The sequence below is a fragment of the Micrasema longulum genome, unplaced genomic scaffold (assembly GCF_059751315.1).
Source record: "Micrasema longulum isolate JH-2025_06_02 unplaced genomic scaffold, ASM5975131v1 h1tg000109l, whole genome shotgun sequence".
Classification (NCBI taxonomy): Eukaryota; Metazoa; Arthropoda; class Insecta; order Trichoptera; family Brachycentridae; genus Micrasema; species Micrasema longulum.
The window spans coordinates 270,036-286,323 of NW_028277315.1; the positions used below are offsets into that span (position 1 = coordinate 270,036).

The 16,288-nt window shown below is 32.4% G+C and overlaps 1 protein-coding gene across 1 annotated transcript in view; it reads left to right on the plus strand.

The window, feature by feature from the left end:
* Window positions 1-16,003, plus strand: part of LOC148284568 (uncharacterized) — a 37,785-nt gene extending 21,782 nt beyond the window's left edge. The window contains exons 10-18 of the mRNA XM_088237934.1: window positions 256-414; window positions 584-687; window positions 2,100-2,843; window positions 5,718-5,838; window positions 6,422-6,539; window positions 8,640-8,751; window positions 10,557-10,790; window positions 14,242-14,376; window positions 15,799-16,003. Of these exons, the coding sequence (XP_088094060.1) occupies window positions 256-414; window positions 584-687; window positions 2,100-2,843; window positions 5,718-5,838; window positions 6,422-6,539; window positions 8,640-8,751; window positions 10,557-10,790; window positions 14,242-14,376; window positions 15,799-15,901 (1,830 nt within the window). The 3' untranslated portion in view covers window positions 15,902-16,003. The remainder of the gene's footprint in view (window positions 1-255; window positions 415-583; window positions 688-2,099; window positions 2,844-5,717; window positions 5,839-6,421; window positions 6,540-8,639; window positions 8,752-10,556; window positions 10,791-14,241; window positions 14,377-15,798) is intronic.
* The last annotated feature ends 285 nt before the right edge of the window (window positions 16,004-16,288 follow it).

Genomic DNA, 16,288 nt, shown 5'->3' on the forward strand with positions numbered 1-16,288 from the left:
TCTAGGAGCATCAAATAAAAGTCTTTATATTTCTTATCAACCTCGCCGGGAATGTTTTTCAACAAGATACAATATTGAATTTCTGCATACGAAAATGCCGCATCTTAATATTTTGTGGTAATAATATTTGAGAACCTACCTATATTTATCGGTCATTCGTACTTTATATCGATGTCGCTTTTGAAAAATGGCAACATTGTTTGATAAAATGGCGGCAATGGCGCCGGCGGCGGTGAATACATATAATAATGCCGAACGTTTGTTTTGATTTCTGACATAAGCTCTGAAATTCAAAAAATATTTTCTATAATGACGAAACCCTGTAGATTATGTCTCGGTTTGACATCAGTCAACACGTATATTTTTGGAAATACTAGAATACATCTTAAAATAAGCTTTTGCTTACCCGTACAGGTAACTATTTTATGTCTGCTTCGTGATTTAATTTTAACGCGTTTTTTAAATCACGCATTTAATTAGTATAGTTAACTTTTATAATGAATCATAAAATAAACTGATATTGATGTTTAAATTTTTTAAACTACGCCTACTTATGAAAATAAAACATTAACTTTTATTTTAGATATCAAAAGATGATGGCTTACCCGAAAAAATATGCGACAGTTGTTTTTGCAAAGTCGAAGAATTTCACCAATTTTGTAACAATGCTTTAGATGCTCAAAAAAGGTAAATATACGCTCTATTATTTGTAACCAGCTTAAATCTAGGCTCACGCGAGGACAATAATTGTCTTGTCCCAGCTCTGAACAGCTACGACCGCGCAGGACGGGACAGTGGGACAAAATATGGCCGTAGTTCACATGTGGAACGCTGCGAAAATGAATACACGACGACGTGCGTTACGAGCGTGTTCGCGAAAAATATTGGATAAAACATGTTTTGAAATTGTTGGAGGACAAACTAAATAAATAGCCATTTTTCTGCCGACACATTCGGCAGTAAAAACGCGCGGGAGCGATACGCACGCGCCGAGAAGATGGTTATTGTCCTACCGTCCTGTCAGTGCGCGTTCACACGAGGACAATGGAGCTGGTGGTAATCCACTGTCCTGCCCGTCTATCTCTGTGACAATGTCCGATACATTGTCCTGTCCCTCGTATTGCCTTTTATTTATTTATTTATTTACGGACTTATGAAGTCCATGTAACAATAGTAAGTACATTTATTTATAAAATATACAGGTACAATTGAAATTGTGTATCTGGGAAGTATGTTTACTAGGGATGGAAAGACAGAAAGATATTGAAAGGAGGGTTAGTGCCGGGAACAGGGTAAACGGTGCACTGAAATCTACCTTGGCAAACAAATGTTTGTCGCAGGAGGCATAACTAGCAGTTCACAATGCAGTTCTAGTGCTCGCCCTAATGTATGGAAGAAAGTATGGAATTGGAAAAATAATGATGAAAGTTGGTTAAATGCTGTCGAAATGCGATACCTCAGGCGAATGTGTGGTAGATCGATGTATGATAGGTGCACAAATGTCGAGATCCGCAAACTGTGTATGGCCGAGGCATGCATTATCGACAGAATCAAGAAAGGGGTGCTGCGCTGGTTTGGACATGTAGAGCAAATGGACAAGGAAAGAACGATCGAATGTTGATGGATGCAGAAAACGAGGAAGACCGAGAAAGACATGGCACGATCAAGTCCATCAAATACTTGAAGATGGACATGTCAAGAGTCAGAATAATCGGCGTGCGTGCACGAGAAGATGTATGAATGTAGAGGAAGCGAGGTCTGTATGCAAAGATGTGATGTGAGAAAGTGATGTGACATTCTATCCTCTTTGTCTACCCCTACGAGGAAATATTGATTGTATTGGTTTGTTATTCAATTGAAATAAAATGCAACTAAAGAAAATTTGGTCTATCTTAGTGATTGTTTAAGTCTAGAAAGACTTACACCAAAAAAGTCCAGATCTCGTCTCCAGATTACAATGCGACACAATCGGGACATTTAGGTCTGATGCTGGGACAAGAAAATATTGTATTGTCATCGTATGAACGCTACAAGAATACTGTTTTTATGTTTGAAACATTATAGTTTGGAAACTTATTTAAAGTTTTGTATTTTTTTAGGTTGATTCTTGCTCAGAAATACGAAAGCAAAGAAATTAGTAATGTCGTCAATCAAGAAATAGATGCTGAGTTCCCACCGGATAGTACAACTAATGACACACAATTACCAAAATATGCAGCCCCAATCGTGGCGGACGCGAACTGTAAATTCTTAATACCGGACGAAATAAAACAAGAGCCAAATTCTTCATTACAAGAGTATGCAGCGTCGATCACGGCGAACACCAACGGTAAATTATTAAAACCAGACGAAATAAAACATGAATCGAATCCTCCATCTCCAGTATTTTGCAATATTATCGACGACGTGGAGGTATTTGATAATTTTCATAATGAGTCTTTTGACGTCTTTGTGAAAGATGAAGACGAAGACCGTAAATCCGATGAAAATGAATACAAAACGGAAACAGTAACAGTAAGAAAACGATCTAAAATTAAAAGAGTAAAAAATAAGACTCAAAAAAGTTCCAAATCCATAACCAAGACAGTTTCTGAGGAGGAAGATAATAAACCGTTGTATGTTAGAAAGAAGAAACGGAGGAAGCGAAGGTCGAGTTACAATGGAGAAGAGATTGTCATAAAAGATGAGTTTGGAGACAGAATCGAGCCGACTACAGACTCCGATGTGTCGGTGGATGATCATGAGAACCTCGAACCCGATGAGGAAGATCTGAGTCTCGAGTGGAATTGCTGTATCTGTGATTTTCAATCCAATACGCAACACAAAATGTTGTCGCATTACAAGTGAGTAACGGTTATTATTAGGAATGTAACGATACATAATTTTGCCGATACGATACCGATCATTAGAGTAAATAATCGGCCATACCGATTCCGATATCGGTGGATTAGTAGAAATAGAAAAAATAAAAAATGAATAATTGTCATTATTCCGCATAAAAGTTACCTATATTTATTAGAGGCTGAACCTTGAAAAGTTGTAAACCGAAATGTTAAATTAACATTCGAAGAAAACATTTATTTGTATGGAATAATCAAGAATATTATCAAGCAATCAAAGCGCTAATTAAGAACGTAATTATCATTCAATTACACAAAGTGGTAAAGACAACCAATACACAGGACAAAGTCAGTAATTAAAGTTAACTTGTGGTAGATTTTTGTTAAGAAAACAAAGTTGGTTCAAATTATTAGCAGACAATCTGTTACGCAAATCATTTTGTATGAGACCTGCAGTTGAAAACAGACGCTCTGAGGCAACTGAGCTCAGTTGATAAGACAAGTATTATAGCTTTTCAAACTCTTAATATCGGCTGTATATAATCGGCAATGCCAATATTATGGATAATATCTGTACCTCAGAGGCAGACGGATGCAAATCCAAACGTCAAATGTTCAATTTCTAATGATTCAGAACATTAATTTGTATTTTCAGTATCTTAATACTTTGGTTCTTTCATTATAAGACTTACATTTCTTCAAAATCAATGGACATGATCATAAACTGGATACGAAAATCGAAATGCCATTTCATCGAATTCTGGATTTGCATCCATCTGCCTCTGAGGTACAGATTTGTACAGCACCATTTTTGTGAATATCACCTCTAGGGTGCTGTTGTTATTCTGTACTCTGGCAAATGAAGAATACAGTTCTGTGTCGGATAGAACCAGAACCCTGAACGAGTGCTTTGGACTCGATAGTTAATCTCTGGCAAAAATCCTGAAAGCAGTAATCTAGTAGATATAAAATCTATTTGAACGTACAGGTAAAATATTTGTAATAATAATAAATTTGGCTGATTTATATAGCGCCATTTTTGTGAAAAATCACCTCAAGGGCACTTTACAATTGTATACGTAAACTTACATTCTAACTAAGCTAAAGCCACATATTATATTTTCTGATTTAAAATTGAGGGTATGATAAACTAAAGAAGTGAGATTTTAGTTGGGATCTGAACTGACTGGGATTGTCGATGATTCGTAAATTTGAAGGCAATTGTTTCCAGGCAGAGGGGCCGATCTCCGAATCTAGTGTTTGGGGAGTGCCGGATTTCGACAATTTTTCCTCTGTCTGAATCAAATGCTGACCTAAAAGAAGATTTTCTTTGACATGTTTTTTCCTTAATACAAAGGTCCAATAGGTATCTTTGAGCCATTTCATGAAGGGATTTGAATACTGTCCAGCAAAGTTTGTATTTTATTCTCTCTGGGCTTTTTAATCAATGCAAATCTCAAAAAAGATGTTGTGTCCATAGGAATATTTCTCTGTACGGATTTGATTTGCTGGAGATGGAAGAAACCAGCACTGACCATTTTTTGACCTGAGAATGAAGAGAACGATCTGAATCTAAATGATCACCCAGTAGTTTAATATTTATACTAGGGTAAGATCACAACCTGCGATTGAAATTGGAGATCTGTCTAAAAGGTGTTGTCGCTTTTTTGTCCTATTTATGATACGGAATTATGGATGTCTAGGCACTTACAGGGCTTATGACCTGTTATTGGCTGCTTTAAGAGGCCGCTTTACGCACTGTATCATTCAGTATTCCTGTTTATACATCCGCATTTCCTTGAATTTTGTGAAGTAAAAGGGCTGATTATATGATTTTTGTTCCTTATTATATGATAAGTTGGGTTGTGATGATAAACGCTATCTTTATCATTATATATCGAGACGGTATAAAGTAAAATTGATATTTATATACAAAAATGTGTATATTTTTATGAAAATTTAAAATTCCTTAGTTGGTAACCAGTAATTTATTAGGATAAAATCACTTTTTTTTACAATTTTAAATTTATAAGGGTCTATGAAATACTGCTGAGTAAAAAAAAAAACAAATTTTGGTACTTATAGTAGGGCCAATTGAATGGGTCACATTTGACACTTCATCAAAATTCAACAACATAACCTTGTAAGGGCGGTAGTAAAATATTATTTATTTTTTCGAACTGCACAATTGCTTCACTTTTTTCAATTGCGATTACATATTTATTGTAATAATGACAAAAGAAGGTAATTTTATGATTTACTTTCACTAATAAACCATTCTAAACATAATAAACTTTTTCTGTTCTTAACGTCGCGTCGTTACAATGTTGCATCAGTGAACCCTTTTTCTTTTTAAACACTAGGGATGTTACCCAGAAAAATCGAATGTTGACAGTTTTGTTAAATTATGTACATATCTTATTTTGTTCCTTAAATTTAAGATAGAAAATAATAATGGGACAGGGATTCGACTTATGATTTTGAAAATAAAATTACAGTACCTATAAGTACTTTTTCATAGCAACTGAATTCAATTGGCATATATTATGTTTGAAGTCCGAATCGATTCATTCACTTTAATCGATGTTTTTAAGCAGGTTACCTCACTATGAAGCTAAAACCGACAAATGTCAAATGTGACCTATTAAATTGGCCCTACTATAGAGATATTTATTTTACTTTTTTTCTAATTAACGTACTTGAAAAAAGTTAAGCAATTTTGCAGTTCTAAATTCGAAAAAATAAATAATATTTTACTACCGCCCTTACAAGGTTATGTTGTTGAATTTTGATGAAGTGTCAAATGTGACCTATTCAATTGGCCCTACTATAGTTTCTTTGTTTGTAGATTCATATATATGTTTTCCTTTTTTTCAGAATTCACTACAAAAGTCCATTCGCATATCAAAACATGGTATCCAAGGCAGAAGGCAGACTTGAAAAACAATTAAAGTTAAAAATAAAGAGAGATAGTTTTACCTGCGCTATTTGTGAAAAGGTTGGTTAAATCAATTCGATTTATTTATGCCTGCTTCATTAATTACACTACATTGTTTGTATATACAGGATGTTCATTAAACCCTGTCACATCTGAAACCACGGCGATCAGTATCAGCAAGAAGACATATTGGCACATTAAAATAATTTTTTAGAACAAATAAAATTTAAAAAAATAAAATATCAAAAAATGCAAATGGTTGCTTACTTCTGCAGGGGAGTAACAAGGAGGAGGAGGGGGGAGTCTGATACTGTGCCGCGCTCCTCTCACTTCTCCCCTGCAGAAGTAAGCAACCATTCGTTTTTTTTAAATATTTTATTTAAAAAAAAATTCTTTGTTCTAAATATTTTTTTAAATATGCTAATATGTCTTCTTGCCCATACTGATCATCGTGGTTTCGGATGTGACGGGGTTTAAAGACAAAGCAGTATATCACTTATTTTTCCGTTTAGTCGCCTTCCCGTTCTATGCAGGTTGTAAGTCGTGGCACAAGCTTTTTGATCCCCTCCTCATAGAACTCTCCCACCATCTCCTTCGTCCACTTCGAGGCCTCTTGTTTCACCTCCAATATTTATAATTTTAGGTTTTCAAAAGTTCAAAAATTTATTCCAAGCACTTAGGAAAACACGTATTTGACAGGCCATACGTCTGTGCTATTTGCGAAAAGAGCTTTCCTTCTCCGACAGAAATACTAGAACACGGTAAGTCTCTAATTTATTTTATTGATGTTTACTGAAATCTCACGTTTTTTAATCACTAGATTTGATACAACTATTAATAAATAACTATGACCATTTTCTTCAAAAATATTGATTCCATTAAAACTATTGCTCACTAGTTCGACCCCACCTAGAATATGCTTCTCCAATTTGGTCTCCATTTTATAGGACTCATATTGACCATATCTAGTCTGTCCAAGACCGTTTTCTAAGGAAAGTGGCATGGTTACTCCGATTGCAAAGGGGTAATTTTATTTTATTTTATTGAAATAAACGGCACTTAGTGCCTTTTGCGTATTAGTTTATTTATTTATTTATTATTATCATTATATTACATACACAAAATTATAATTTATGTAAAGTTGCTTTGACTGTCTAACTAGGGTTATTTACCCCGTTCTAAAACAGTCAAAAAATATAAAAAACAGTAATCAATTTATAGAAACAGTTATAAAGATACAGGACAAAGTGAAAAACAAAGTAAAAAATGGAGTAAAAACATGGTAAAAAATGTAGTAAAAACATAGTAAAATGTAATAAAAACATAGTAAAATTGTAGTAAAAACATAGTAAAAATGTAGTAAAAACATAGTAAAAATGTAGTAAAAAAAACGTAGCAAAAAAAATAATTATAAAAAAAAGTAATAAATGCAGTGAAAACATAGTAAAAAAAAAACCATGAAAATATATAAATATGTCTATTAAAATATTTTGAAACTCAGTAAAATGCGAAATAAAAACAGAATACATAGTAAGAAACATATTTAAAGTCATAATAAAAAAATTAATGTATGTTGTATAGCAAAAAGCATATTTAAAGGAAAAAAAAAAAAAAAAAACAGCTTATTAAAAAATAAAGTAAAAGATGTAATAAAAATTTTAAAAATAAATACATAGTTAAAACAAGTTAAAAAGTCATGAGGATCTTAAAAATTAAATCAGTAAAAAACTAAAAATATATATTAACAATTTAAATTAAAACATGTGTTGGCCATCTAACAGCCACCATTAACCCCTCAGACTCCCTGCGACCAATTTCTCCAAGGAAAGTAGTCAGCAACCTCTTTAGCTTGTGGTTCTTGCAACATTTCCATGACTCTGGCATTATATTATATAGCTTTTGTCCTATGTAGGAGTATTGTCTCTGTGCTAAGGAAGTTCTAACCATTTGTCGATAAATCAGATCGTTACTGGAACTCCGAGTCTCATACTGATAGCCAACTGATGGATGTATATCTCTGTTAATGTGAGTGACCACCACTGCTCTCAGTAAATATTGCTGTCTTATATCAAGCACTGCAAACTCCTTGAATATTACAGAACAAATACAGTTACAAATACAATTAAATATACATACATGTAAGCATAAGTAATACAGAGCATTTAAAACAATATTATTAATTAAGGAAGTCTAAGAAATATAAACTATATAAAAGAATAAAATATTACCAGTTATAGAATTATCGATAAAAAAAGATAATTTGGTATTAGAAATACTTTGAACCAGTTAAAAAAAAAACTAAGAAAACAATTTTGAATAACATATACGTAAACCAGCCAATGACAGGTCATTTTTATTTTTTTTTGCACCACAACAGGCCAGGAGGCCCAATTACAGTGGTGAATTACATTACAGAACAACCAGGCTCCAGAAAAATCACATTTTTAATTTTTGTGTTCTCACCGGGAATCGAACCCGGAACCTTTTGTGCGTGAGCCAAGCGTCTTGACCACTACACCACGGAGGCCGCCTTCATAAGCCCTGTAGATGCCTAGACTTCTATATTACCTTTTCTGAAATGTTCTTCATCTCTGTTGTAATATGTTAATGTTATCAGCTCCCTAGGAAGTTGAATCCAGTCCTTGTCTACATAAATTTAGACAAACTCAAAATATTGTTGTTTTTATTATGTTTTATATGTATTTGAGATTATGATTTGATTATGTTTAATAAGGCATGTTTCAAAATTATATAAAATGTCTCCCTCGACACAGGACACCCCAGTATCTTTAATACAAAAAAAGTAATACATAAATTGTAAAAGAACAAATAAATAAATATACTATTTTTTGTCCTTTTAGGTCGGAAATTCCACGAGAACGGAAAGAAAGACCATCCTGCAAACAAATTGGGTGGTAAAACAGACAAAATGTACATGTGTGATCTGTGTGACGAACTGTTTGCCAATTGTATGTATGTATTTACCATTATTTCCTCTCTAATTTTTTTAATATACGGCACACCAAATGCGGCATATTTCAATCGAAGGTAAGGTGACCGTTTTACGCTTCAGGCGCCAGTCGGGGACAGCGAAATATTGCAACTAACCGCCTTTAAAATAAATTTTTCACATCGACCTCTCGGGGAATCGAACACGGGACCTCGAGGATGGTTGGAGAATGCACCAACCACTAAATGAGACGGACTTATCTCCGATCAATTTCCACTCTTGGGATTTTCACCCAAGTGTAGCTATCGAGTCAGTCGAAAACACTCATTCAGGCATCTGGTTCTTTTTCGCTCATCCGTCTGGACACGGAATTTTTAGATTTAGTACAAGGCTTTCCGAAAGAAAGCGGCTTTTTGGTATGATGAAAATTGGACCGACATCATCTTTAAAACATAAAATATTATTTAACATGATATGAAATATCAGTTTTATATAAAATAAAATTTGTTTTATATTTTAAGTTCAAAGTTCATTAATTCAATTACTCTTATTAAATGACCTTTTACTTATCTACTCTGCTGTGTCAATTAATATTTCCGCGTGCACAATAAAATTTGAGAGAAATTAACAGATTGCTTTTTTTAACCTTACATTTGTGTAAAACATTTAAGTTTGTAAGTGAAAATTCTTGATGGAAGTTAATTGTAATTTATTATATAAATGAAAGACGAGTGATACTTTAATCCACAAATTTGGAATATCCAGTGACTGGTTTCATCGCTTTCGCGACATCTTCGAGACTGGTATCTTTATTAAGGAGTTCAATGTATTTATACAAAACAGAGGTAAGGATAGATAATTCAAAGTTATATGAAAGTAAATTAAATAAGGTTATTTTTATCTAAAGGATCATTATCAAAAAATTTTCTTTAATTAACTAATGAGTAGATATAATGCTATTTTAATGAGTTTAAGTATTTTATTTTATTTTTAGTGTCCCATCCTTCTTGAGTGTGATTTTGTAAATTATGATTTCTGAAAAACAAAGGGTAAAAAGTCATTAGTCAAAATATATTACAATTACTTTACCCATTGTAATATATTTTTACTAATGACTTTTTACCCTTTGTTTTTCAGAAATCATAATTTACAAAATCACACTCAAGAAGGATGGGACACTAAAAATAAAATACTTTAACTCATTAAAATAGCATTATATCAACTCATTAGTTAACCCGAAGAATTTTTTTTGATAATGATCCTTAGGATAAAAATAACTTTATTTAATTTACTTTCATATAACTTTGAATTATCTATCCTTACCTCTGTTTTGTATAAATACATTGAACTCCTTAATAAAGATACCAGTCCCGAAGATGTCGCGAAAGCGATGAAACCGGTCACTGGATATTCCAAATTTGTGAATTAAAGTATCACTCGTCTTTTATTTATATAATAAATTACATTTGTGCTATGATTATATTTTTTCCCAGCATGCAACATTACGCGGCGAAAGTGGGGCATAGTGGGGGAAATTTTGGACATAGTCCGATGTATTCTAAGTATTAATTCTATGATGTCAACTAATGTTTCCTCAATATATCCGAAATTTCGGTATTTCCGTGACCAAGTTTAGCTGTTTAACTAACCCTAGTATCAAAGGATCTTTTGCACTTATCGAGTTGTGACATAGTGTTAAAAAAAATGTAAAGCTCTCTCATGTAAAGTTGAAAAAAATCACATGCACTGTTGCTCTATGATCGTGATAATATTAAGACATAGTTTGTCTAAAATTTTTAAACACTAAATGTGGTCATTGTCTTTCCAGTAACTTGATTAATCATCGTACATATCATCCCAAGTCCGCAGAGCAGCCGATCGTGTTCCCCTGTCCAATCTGTCGAAGGGAGTACACGATCAAGAACAGTTTCTTGCACCACTATAAAACCCACATAGGCCGAAGCAAGATCCTATGCAATGTATGCGGAAAGAAATTAAGCTCCCGGGATCATCTCCGGTTGCACATGAGGATTCACACCGGATACAAACCCTACATTTGCAAGTGAGAAAAACAGCACAACCCTACTGAGAAATTCCGATATCTATTTATTTATTTGTTCATATTTTTCGCTTACAAACTATAATTAATAATAAAAATAATGTGACCTCACTGGGGTTTCCCGTGCCGAGGACACTTAACAATTTAGTTTTTTGAAATTACATTTGAGAATAAACAAAGAAGACTAACCTAAAAAACAAACATAATAAAAAAATATTCAGACAGTTTTAAAAACAAGGTATTTATGTACATCTATATTATTTATATTACAAAACACACAATGAAAATAACAAAAACCTAACATAAGCTATACGGTTGTGGAGCAGTTGATTCAGCATTTGTATGGGCGAATGAAACAATCCATTTTACTTCTACCTAGCTCCACTATCCATTTTTTTATAGCCTTTTAAAACATGTTCTCATTACTAATTGCTTTAATAGATAGTGGAAGTAGGTTATAGATTTTAATTGAATAATACTCAAAATCCCTTTGTCCGAAAGTGGTATTAGTTTGTATTTGTTTAAGTTGTCTATGTGTTGAGGATCTAGTGATTATATTATTTGTATGTGATGTATTGTGGTTATGTCTTTCATTTGAGTAAGAGTAGTTTTTGAATCTATAAGTGAGTATTGTTTTAGCGTAAAATTATTTTGGTGTCATAAGTTGTGATTTATAGAATATTTCTTCAGTAGATATCTGTATCGGGACTCTTGAGTATTATTTTAATTATGGATTTTTGTGCAACAAATACACTATTTAAAAGTGTGTCCCCAGCACTCCAAAATTGATTGGCACAATGCAAAATAAATCTTTAAAAGTTCTTGTACATTATAATATTAATACTCTAGAATTGATTGATTGCGTCTGTCCCTTATACTCGCGCACAGGAATTTCAGCCTAATTACCGTGGTATCTCCGCTGAATCAGGGTCATTTTTATTTGTTAAAATTGTATGTAACCTCAGAGTAATAATGCGCCAAGCTATAGAGGAGCCCAAACGTAGAAAAACTATTCTATGACTATTGGGTATTAAGTTAGCTACAGTTCGCAGCAAAACAATGGGCCGTACTCAGGTCGAGAATTGCCAAATGGATATTAATTTGCATTGTAAATACTTTTAAATATGTACCTGTGTATTTATTATTGCAGGGTTATTCCAATTTATTTTTCTATAATTCGCCTATATTTATTTTATAAAACTGAAAATACATGTGTGTTTATTTTTTTATTTATTTATTCATTTAATCGACCTCTACTCAATAAAAACTCAAACTTTATATGTATGCCTAGTGCGGCCCTGACATATTGCCCATAATCAACTGTCATTATCCACAGTAAACATACTTTAATTCACAAATTTATCCCCTAAATTGATAAAAAATAGTATCTGAAGTAAATATGTTGACATAAGGAAAGTTTTTAAGCAATATATTTTATAAAACTGAAAATATATGTGTGTTAATTTTTTTATTCATTTATTCATTTTATTCACAATATACTTATGTTACATTTATTGAGACATAAATCCCAGCTCCATGGAAAATATCCAAGTTATTTACAAACAAAGCCAAGCACAGCGACAAAAGCATCCGACAGAACCGTTATGTGTTTGTCGTCAAACAAAACAAAATAACCAGCAATTTGTTGCTAACCAACATCGCTTGCGTTCTATGAAACATAGTGATAGGGCTTCTCCGTAGGTTACGCATTATTACTCTGAGTATGTAACAGTCGGCCGCAGCTGACTGTTATCTTTTAAAATGACTTATTCTTTTCTTTTTAATTTTAATTGCTAACTTACCAGTATTTTTACTTCGATATTAAATATTTCTGTAAATTCAGTATGGTCTTTGTAGCATTATTTTGAGTGAGACACTATTCTTTATTACATTTAGATTACTTCGAACTACAAAAAAAATGTGAAGCTCAAAAGGACGATTCTTCAAGGTGAACGAGATCCGAATCAACAGAGGCGAGAAGAGCCAAAACTGAGACCCTTCCTATAAATAATGATAATGCACAGTAGCCGTTTTGCATTTAACCCCTCATATATTTTATTTATTTATTCACTAAAATTACACTCGTAATATTAATGAACTTATAAAGGCTTTTTAGGCTATGCCCGTGTCAAGCCATAATAATTAGCAATAAAAATACATAGTAAAATTAATTAGATTAAATTATAATGACATGTGATGCAATAGAATAACAATCTAGAAAAACAAGGTATAAGTAACAAATAATAAAATTTTAAAGAATACAATGCAAATAAGATAATCAGACCAATATTAAAATATAAATTATACAAATTTAGATTCATACATAATCAAATATACAAAATAATGGTATCATTAAAACCATTTTTTATTATTTTATTATATATCGTGGGCATACAAGAAAAATTGACCTAAAAATTGACCCAATAATGTTCAGGGGAGTCATTTTAGTGTTTTTCTAGAGTTCAATTGCTTCTCAAAGATTGGATTTTTCAAGTAGGTGGTTGATAATTTTACATTATTTGTACGGTACTTTCAACTCTAATTTAAAGTATAAATGTATTAAAAAAACATTTTCACTTTTATATTAAAAAAAATTGAAAAACTTTGTCATGAAATTTTGCAGATAATCATTTTTGTTTCATTCTTGAGGGAGGTAGTATTTTATTTTATAACTATAAATTATGTTTTTGGGATTTTTTATTTCAATAATTAAATTTTTTTATATTTATGAAGGTTAAATAAACACTGAAATACAAAGTAAATGAAATAGAACAAATAATTAAGAAGTGTTACGTAATAGTCTAAAGAATAAATTTTATTAGGTAACTTTTTATTTAAAAATAATGTATATGTCAAATACAAAACGTATACTAACTTACTAACTACTAACTCTAACTAACTCTTCACTGGTGACATCACCTACAAGTAAAATTGACTAACTGTTACTTGGTCAATTCTTTGGATCTTAAATTTACTAATAAAAGTGACTATGTGTGTTGGTCAGTTTTACTTGTCAAAAATCTGTGAGCTTCTATCAAATGGTCACATATTTTAAAAATTAAATTTTTTTGGAGTGTCGGATCGACTTGGCATTTTTAGCAGTCAAGCATTATGCTAATACGATGTCAAAAAGTCATTAATCTCAATTTCGTCAATTTTCGTTAATGGTCACTTTTACTTGTATAACCACGATATGTATTACTTTCTGTCTAATGCAAACTTAGTCTTAGATAAACATCGGAGCAAGACGGACGTTGCGTCACATGAGGTATTGTCGATACACCTACCTACGAAAAGCATGCTTTTGTGCATTTGCACCTGTAGGCTCTCCTTAATCTTTCTCAGATTACAGAATCATCAACTCTTCGTCCTATTTTAGCATCAAGAGTTTAAAAAGACTACCAGAAGTTTAACTCCTAATATTGAGTAGTAATGTTATTTGTTTCATCCTCAGGACTTGCAAGAAAAGCTTCATATCTTCATGCCGGCTGAAGGAACACGAGCGTATTCACACGGGCAGTAAGCCCTACAAATGCTCCCATTGTGATAAAGGTTTCTCTCAAAAAACATCTTGTGTTATCCACGAGAGGTAAAACCATTCTAAATAATAAATTTAATTTCAATACCTGTTTCATTTGGTAGAGATTGGCCTGTAGTTAAAACACTCAATTAATCTCAGACTGGTTTCTTCTATATATATATATAAAGCAATGTTCGTATGTGTGACTATAGACTAAATAACTACTTGACTGATTTATGTGCGTTTTTTATCAAAATGATGGGCTTTGCCATGGGTATGTTTATAACTTTTAACATCTTTAATCTGTTATGTAAAAAAAAAAGTTAGGAGCGTAAATGTCTTATTCATCATTCACCAGGGCTGCATTCGAGGAGAACGCATATACTAAAAAAATGAGTGAATGTTATTTTTGAAAAAAGTTTGAATTTGAATGTATACAAACAACATTAGTTTTTTATGGCTCCCAATCAGATGCTTTACTTAAATTCCTTATAACTTCCACCCATTTGATTATTTTTACTGGATTTTTGGTTATACTAAAATAGCATTTAATATAGTTTTAAAAAAACGTATTCCTACATAAAGTGCACCCGTGTTGGTAAGAAGAGCTGAGTTTGACCTTAAATTACCAAAAATAATTCTTTATTTGAAAATTAATTATTTCAAGTTTTAGAATTCAATCATAAACAAGTACCTTGGTACCTACTTACCGATGAAAAGTTACAACCATCCTAAATCCCGTAAAAATGCCCAGTTTAATCCGCTGTCTTCGGGCGCACGGTATACAAATATGGTAACTCATTTTGAAAACTGCAAGACGTACCAATACAGAAATTTTTATTCTGATATTCTGTCTAAAAAATAACAAAATCAGTTCAGTTCTTAGGTGCGGAAAACGGGACAGCGAAATGTCGATTTTATCCTTTTGAGTTGGGTATAAAAGGTCCGACATGCAGTTGTCTTTTTCGCACAGTATCGGGGAGGCATCTGCAAGACAGTGACTGAAAAACAATTTTCAAATACCCATATCCTCACATGTAATCCGAAGCACAAAAGTCGAACTTTCGATTGTGTTGGTTTAATCTATTTACGACTGTATACTCAAATCTAGCAATAGCAAAGCATTGCCGGGTGCAGCTCGTATATGATAATTTTGAGACTTAAATTTGGGATGACAGAAATCTATGTGTAAAATGTAAAGAGGTTATTTTGTTTGCATATTTTTTCTCACATGCATTAAATTTTTTGTGGATATAGAAACTCCACTGGTCAATAGGCTAGGAGTGTTTTGGGGTGACAAGTAGTGTATTAGGAATTAATATAGGTTGTGTCGGTTTTCTTCCAAATTTAAACAATTTTAGGTTTAGGTGCATGAAAGTTATTTTGTCTTTGTCCATTATTTGTTTTTGTCTTAGGAAATTTTTGGTTTTTGTCTAATTTTATAATTATTGAATGTGTGTACATTTTTTTATATTTATTTTTCGCTTGCAGGATCCATACGGGAGATCGGCCATACAAATGTAGATTTTGTGACAGAGGATTTGTTAGTAAAGGAACTCTGTCGGGGCATTTGAAAAGGCCGTGTGTGAAATAAATCATTTGCAAACTGAATACTCGATTTGTGTGTGATTTCAAAATTGTTTGTGGCTTGGACAACCTCAAATTCCTATTAAAACACCTACAGAAAAAAGAAAAAGATGATAATATAAGACAAATACATAATTTTGTCTGTGGTCGAATCATTGTAGGTAAGCACTGGATTTAACTCTAGGGGCCAGTTGCACAAAAAAAAAACAAAATTAGTTGCAAAAAAAAAGATAAAACAAGCCATTTTGCATAGCAAAAATGCAAAAATTGTTAAACTTTTTAAACTTAACCTTTTATGGTGCAAATGCCCCTAAGGAATTTATAAAGATGTACCAAAGTCTCAAAGAGGTTTTCCATTTCTCTCAAAATACATGTCATGTAATCTCAAAGATGT